At 34.7% G+C, this 7,877-nt stretch overlaps 1 protein-coding gene across 1 annotated transcript; it reads left to right on the top strand.

The window, feature by feature from the left end:
* The first annotated feature begins 548 nt into the window (after nucleotides 1-548).
* Nucleotides 549-1,532, top strand: LOC106460838 (keratin, type II cytoskeletal 2 epidermal-like). Its single transcript, XM_013920580.1, has one exon. The coding sequence runs from the start codon at nucleotides 549-551 to the stop codon at nucleotides 1,530-1,532; it is 984 nt and encodes a 327-aa protein (XP_013776034.1).
* The last annotated feature ends 6,345 nt before the right edge of the window (nucleotides 1,533-7,877 follow it).

The following is a 7,877-nucleotide window of genomic DNA, read 5'->3' as shown; positions in this document are numbered from 1 at the left end:
AGGGCGAGCATGTTTGGTGTGACGGATATACATAAGACGGAGCACGATTACTGAAGACAATAGTTTTAAGTTAATTTTATATTTATTTTTTGACAGTATGCACTACAACAGTTTCTTTCTCTACAACCAGACTGTATGGGGATTAGCACAGTAATAGCTTCGCATTACGATAGTTAGGGTTGCTGGTAACTTATGAAGATATTAGACGTTATAAATGACACTAAAACAGTACCAAACCATACTGACAAGGGTATGCGTTTAAGAAAATACTTATTATTTTTCGTACGCTGAAGATATTGTTATTTTCTTATGTCAGTTGAGGGACATGTAGTGATCTATAGTGCATACATTGTTTTACTTAACATATTTTGATGAGGTTACTTATTCTATATAAAGGATGGTTGTAAGATTATTTGGGACTTTAATTCATACATTTAGTTATTAAGAAACTTCATTTCTTAAACTTCAAAACTCTGAACATTTTAAGACTAATTAGCACAAACACTTATTTCTTCTAGATGATTTTTCTCTTTCTAACGGCCTATTTAATGGTCGTTTATGGTGGAAATTTTGGAGGAGATGGGTACAATAGGGGTGGGTCTAGAAGAGGGCACGATGGCGGTGGACATTTGAACGGAAGAGGATATGGAAGCGGTGGATTTGGAGATGGATACGGTGGTAGTGGGCGTGGCAGTGCCGGATATGGAAACAACCGATTTAGAAGAGGAAAAGGCAGTGGTGGTTATGATAATAGTGGATCTCGAGGTGGGCTTGAAAGTAGTGGATACAGAAGCGGACATAAAAGAGGTAGTGAGTATGGAAGTGGTGGATTTGAAAGTGGATACGATAATGGTAAATATGGTAGTAGTAACTCTAGAGGTGGCAAAGGAGGAGGTGGCTATGGTAGCAGTGAATCCAGAGGTGGTTATAGCGTCAGTGGATTTAGAGATGGCCATAGAAATAGTGGATTTGGAAGTGGTCATAGTAGCGATGGATATGATAGTAGGGGTGTTAGAGCTGGTAAAGGAGGAAGTGGCTATGGAGGTGGTATATTTGGAAGTAGTCACAGCAGCAGTGTATTCAGAAATGGCAAAATAGGAAGAACTTACAGTAGTGGCGGGTTTGGTGATGGACACGGTAGTAGTGGATTCAGAAGTAACAGTGGAGGAAGTAGCTACAGTATTGGTGGTTCAGGAAGCAGATTTAACAGCGGGCATAGGCATAGTGGATTTGGAGGTGGTGGATTCGGAAATGGTGAATATTTTAGTGGAGGCTTAGGAAGGTTTGGATTAAGCGGAAGCTACAATGGAAAAGAAGGAAGTAACTTTGGTAGCTTTATTACAGGAAAAAGGGGGTTTGGCTTTGGTTCTGACAGTAATAGGTTTGGAGGATTTAGTGGAACTGGAGGATACGGAAACAGCTTTGGAAGTGGATTTGGTGGAAGTAGCTTTATTAATGGTTATGGAAAGACTTTTGGAAGAGGAGGAACAAGAGAATTTGGAGGAATAAATGGTGGTTATGGTGGATGGTGACAGAGCAACTGAAGGTAAACAAGAGAGGTAAATAACATCGATTTAATACTGATATTTTTTATTTTGTTTACATTTTAAGATAATTAACTTTAGATTTTTGATCCAAAAGTTATTTGGTTCTATTTTTAGTAAACAAGTTATACATTGTTTTCTTTTATGTTTATTTGCTAAAGTAGCCACATGATACAAGCTTTAAAAAAATTACGTTTTGATGTGAATATGCATATAAATAAGCTTTTAGATATTTTTAAGTGTTTTTAATATTTCCTAAACATCAAATATATTTAGCGCTAGCAGATTTATTCGTACCGTTTCAACAAGTAACATTTCATCCATCTTACTCACTTTCGCTACACTCAATCAATTATCTGCTTTTGAGAAACCTCCATCTTAAGAAGATTAATCTATATTATCATTTTTGTATTATCCAAAAAGAAAAATGACATATTCATAATTTCAATAATAACAAGATCACGGGTTTTAAGCTCTCTGTTGTCTGATAACCATGAAATAAGGGAGAGAAGTGGCCATTGCACGTGCAAGATCGCCGTGAGGTCTCCTCATTTACTTTGGAAAAAGGACAAAAATAATCACAATATAACACGAAAATATTTTGCTCCCCCTCCCACAGTGGCACAGCGGTATGTTTACGGTCTTACAACGCTAGAAACCAGGTTTCGATACCCGTGGTGGGCAGAGCACAGATAGCCCATTGTGTAGTTTTGTGCTTAACAGCAAACAAAGAAAAAAAACGTTTTAAATGTCTCATTCCCTTTTCACCGTGTTATAGTTAATGCTTTATTCTTAACAAACTTTGGCTCAATCATTCTAGCTATTATTTTATACGACAATTGTCGTGGAAAAAGTAAACTAAAAAGTAAATGTTATTCTAAAAACATTTAGTCACCACATTTCTTCTTTTTAAAACTACGTTTGTCACGTTTATTTTTAATAGCTATTTGTTTAAAATTATGCCTCACCCATTTACACATATATACACATTTAGTGAGCTTTTACAATAAAATAGTTCTTTTGTGATTTACACTTAGACCTAAGCGATTCTCTTCTATGTTTCAACTTGAAATATGATCCGCGACTCTTGGAAAAATATGTAGTTCTTGAAAGATGGTATTTCTTCCTTTACAGATTTACACCCACTGAATTTGTTCTATTTTGTATGTAAAGGACCGTGTTTAAGTTGGGCTGGACTCCAAAGATATCTCAAAGTGTTTTACGAAGAAAGTCATTATAGAGTTTCTGGTAAACAATTGACACTTCGTCAGCAATTTTTATTTCTTTATTTTGTTTCTCTTGTAGTGTTGTAATAAATATTTGTAGGACATGATATTACGGGGTTTATTTATTAATAAGTTGCGTATATTTTTGTTCCATGTACTGAAGCGTTTTAACACGCAAAGAATCATACATAATCTCGATTTTACCTAACATATATATAGAAAAAAGATATAATAAGAACATATTTTCACACCTCTGATTTAATCAGTATTGTGCTCAAAGTAGAGTACACAAAAGATACGTTTGAGGCTTAGAAATGTATATATATATATATATATATGCTACATCAAGAAGTAAAGGGGCAAACATTTCTTATAGTACAAAAATTACACTTGAAGACAATACGAAAAATCAATAAACATTATATATGAGCGCGTTTCGCGATGTGGGAATGCACGGCGTATTTTGCAAATTTTATCCAGTCTTGAAAAAAGAAACATCTTCAAAAGTGACCATTTGTTTGTTTTCGCGACTGTTTCGATTTACTTCTTGTTTCCATATAATTATGAAACCGTGTTAACTGTTGGTGGGCAGCAGAGGTTATTTACAGAAGTAAATATTGTCAAAACACTTTAAGATTATAAAGGATTAGAAAACGTATACATTGAGGATTTGTCAGCAGAAGAAAAAACTGTTCTAAGTCTTATGGAATGTCACTGGAACCACCTTTACCGTTGTTCATGGCGACCTTAATTCACTATGTGACATTAGGTACCACCTTTAATGTTGTTCATGGCGACCTTAACTCACTATGTGACATTAGGTACCACCTTTAACGTTGTTCATGGCGACCTTAACTCACTATGTGACATTAGAAACCACCTTTAAAAAAAATAGGTTTATGATAATTTCTCTACAAATGCCCCATTGAACAAATTTTAAGCACGTAAGTTACAGGATCCAAATTTTATAGTGATATCATGCTTGAAAGAATAGACAAACAAAGCTGAAATTAGAGGATATTTTAGAAGCATCATTAACATTACTGTATGCAGGCAATGAATTAGTTTAATTGACACTGTATCGCTATTTGCAACCTGTGGAAACAAGTACCCTCAAATTCAAAGTAGTAAGTCAATCTGATAAACACACATGTGGCAATAAAAGAGTGTCCCCTTCTTACTAGGTCATCCATGCAGTTTCTGCATCTGTTCGGAATATTTTGGTCAGTTGGAGAATGGAATTATGGGAAAAATTGTTCCGTTCTTTAGTCGGTGGAATGCCAAAATCGTTAATTTCACACAGTGAGTTAAGATCGCCATGAACAACATTAAAGGTGGTACCTAATGTCACATAGTGAATTAAGGTCACCATGAACAACGTTAAAGGTGGTACCTAATGTTACATAGTGAATTAAGGTCACCATGAACAACGGTAAAGGTGGTTTCTAATGTCACATAGTGAGTTAAGGTCGCCATGAACAACGGCAACACTTTGTTCGTCACACGTATCTTTGGTAAGAGTTTTTAAAAACGGTTTAATTTTACCCTACAAGCGATTAGCTGTTTTCAGTTACGGTAAATGCAAATCTATATTGAATATTTAGCCTATCATATTCATTCTTAACTTTGTTTCAGTAATAAACAGCAAAAAGGGGGAAGGCGCACTTCTTGTGACAATTAACAGTAGTTTGTCTCTAAAATATATAATTAGAAAGTTAAATAAATTAACGTGCGTATTGTATAAATGTCATCAACTTTATTTTATGTTTGTTTTTGTTTATAATGTTCACAGAAAATAAAAATAAGTGGAACCTACGAATGACTCGTTATAGATATCAAAAGGAAATATTTTTTTCACTTGAGACAATAGGAAGAAACACACAACACTGCTATTTTTTTAAAGATTAGTATCCTATTGCACTAGATAGGTAGAGATAAGATGGATTTCCCCAAGGATGCTACTCCAGATTTTATTTAATTCTTATCAGCTTCAAAGTGTGAACAGTAAATCTTTTAACATTAAAGGATTTACAGACTAGGTAACTAGGGTGATAAACCATCGATCATTTCAGAGTAATAAAAAGCTATGGTTGATAAAGTTGGAACATTTTTATTGGCTGCTTTGCATTCGCCTACACACAAAATTTAATTTCAAATATTGCTAGAAATTCACTTCAGTATCTCTCCGCGCCGCCTCTGTCATCGATTGTGGAGTTACTCAAAAAATAAGTTTTTTTTTTTTTTAAAAGTGGTCCAAGAATTTACTCGATAACACACAAAAAAACACAACACTGTGACACATGCGAATGACCACGTAAAGTAATAATGATATACATTGTCTTGTGTTTGAATTCATTTCATTACTATAACGTTACGTGTTTTATAATCGCATCAATATGACATCTGAGTGACCTCATGTATTTGTATTGATCAAATGTCTTTAAACATTTACATCAAATAACACTGTCTTTTTGCAGGAGCTGAGATCCCTGGCCAGCATTATAGCTTGTGCTGTTTGTTTGTAGCTTAGTGATATTTCTTCAAAATTCCACCATCACACAAACCATAGTAAATCATAAGTGAAGCAAATAATTTAAATTAATATTTGAGACTTTAATATTTGGTTTCAGTTTGACAAATTATCATAAAAAATATCAACTAAATATCTACTAAGTGTTATTCTCAGTACACATTTCTCTAGGTTCTCTAAGAAATGAAGTAGCTGGCGTTTAAGCCTGCACCTGCGCAGTGGCCAAGTTGATTGATGACGCATGTGTATGAATTTTCTTTGAGTTGTTTCCGCGTCTTGCGGATTACTGTCTGTGTAAAGGTTAAGTCTGCTATTGAATAGACTGTGTAGTCTCTGCTCATAGATTTGTTCTAAGTAAATGTCAAATTTTATAACAACACACAGAAGCAGAATTATATCCGAGTCAGTTATTGAGTCAGTATTCATTGTAACTTACATAAGTTTTGTTTACGTAAGTTTGGTGATAGAAGGGCCGACTTTGGGTATCTAATAGTAAGGATTATTATGTATAAGATAGTAAAAAAAAGTTAGTCATTCGGCACTTAAATAATCAATTGTTACAACATGTAAAACATATGCCTATTACTTTATAAACCGTTCGGATAAAAGGTAATAAAGGATAAGTCTTTCTTAGCCTAGTTTCTATGTCCAACAATATTTATTCTCTGACGAAGGACGTTCGCTCTAAACGTTGTAAAAATAAAACAGAATACTGTTTTTATGTATATGTGTTAATTTATTCTTTATTACCTTTTATTAATTTTGCTTCTGCTCACATCTTACGGAACAACAGTCAGTATTAAAACCGTGTTAAGTCTATTACAAAATCCCTACAATGACCAATGTTGTAGTTTTAGCAAGCCCTCTAATGATTTTTATTATTTTTTATCAGCTAACAATAAGGTTAAAAAATACGCTGACTGTCCACTGTATCAGAACTCATAACTAATACTGTGTTGGATCGTTTTACATCGCTATATTAGCCCTCATTCAGCGTGGCATTTAATTCCACAATATTCGGAAAGTTTAGCCCATTCATCGCGAAGTATAGTCTACAACCGGTGCATAGGATACAGTAATGAATAGCAAGTTCACGTTTATCATAAAGGTGCTCACGCGAATCTAGATTATGCTGGCTAAGAAAGATGACTGTAGTTACTGTCATGCTGTTCGAACAAATTTTGTAACACGATAAATATCTACGTAATCACCTTGTAAGAGTTTTATCTATCAGACTGGAAAAGTAGCATTTTGGGATATACAATATCGGTCTACAATGTTCAGGCACACTCTGGAGGTTAGTCCTCGTTTTCTTGGAATCAGAGGAGATAACCCTTGTCAGAGAACGTCTCCGTCATCATTATATCAACTCCAGCAAATTGCCCATTCATAACAGAAAACAAAGAGGTCCAAATGTATCACATGATTTCCTGAATGTTAATTCTCATCCACTTGCACAGAAAATGGTAAAACGTAATTTAACATACAACATTACACATACCCATAGTATGTACTTCAAGTATCACCGAAGTCGTGCTTTACTGGTTGCTTATGAGATAAGTGGTTTTGGATCATTAATTATCTGCCATATGACAGTTAAAGATAAGTGAATCTTGACTATTGTTGAAGTAATCAATCAACTTTGATACAACCCGACATCTATTGTACTTTACAAATTTGTTTACTCGTTTGTTTTTTTTACCTTGACCTGCCACCAGTGATTGATAGTCACAATTTTTACTAGTAGTAGATGTATTTCATATCAACTACTCCTGTTCATAGAATCTGATGACACGTGTCTTTGAACAGCAGATGAGAAAAATAGTCTTTGAAAATGAGGCTCATACTAGACAGGCATGTCTATCGTGCCACCTTGAAAGTCGAAAAGACACTCTTGATCTTACTCAATGCCACACCTACTAATCATGATATGCGTACCTCTCAACATCAATGGGGCTGAAGCAATTACTTGACATAATAGTGTGATAATTTTATCTTGAATATGTAAATAAATGCTGTATTCTATATTTTTATGAGAGGCGTCTTAATAAGGTGACAAATTAGCATTGTAGATAAATTTTACACGTGTATATTAGGCTGGAGTAGCCTCGTGTCGGGCTGCCTACTAGAAAGTCCAAGGCTCGAGCCGCGATATATCGCTAGGCATGTTCCACACTTTCAGTTGTTTAGGAATTTTTAACTGCGAGCGCCAATCTCGTTATTCCCCAGACAGCAACTGCGTAGACAGCGTGTGATTCTGACTGACTGCCCTACTTTTGGCCAGTAATTACAAATTAGGAATGGCTATGTCTGAACCTTGAGATCTCTTAACCTGACCTTTGAGCTAACATGTCACATAAGATACCATGACTGGTTAAAAATACATAACATATGGACATGAATATCTCTTTTTTTTTTCCAAAAAATTAATATTTTGGAAACAGTGTTTTTTATATTAGGTTTACACCAAAGAATTATTAAAGTAGGTCAATTATATGGTGGGCAGAGCACAGATAGCCCATTGCGTAGGTTTGTGCTTAACTTTAAACAAACAAATAAACTCGTATATAGCTCCAC

Source organism: Limulus polyphemus, unplaced genomic scaffold, assembly GCF_000517525.1.
Source record: "Limulus polyphemus unplaced genomic scaffold, Limulus_polyphemus-2.1.2 Scaffold846, whole genome shotgun sequence".
NCBI lineage: Eukaryota > Metazoa > Arthropoda > Merostomata > Xiphosura > Limulidae > Limulus > Limulus polyphemus.
This window is presented reverse-complemented; position numbering and strand designations above follow the sequence as displayed.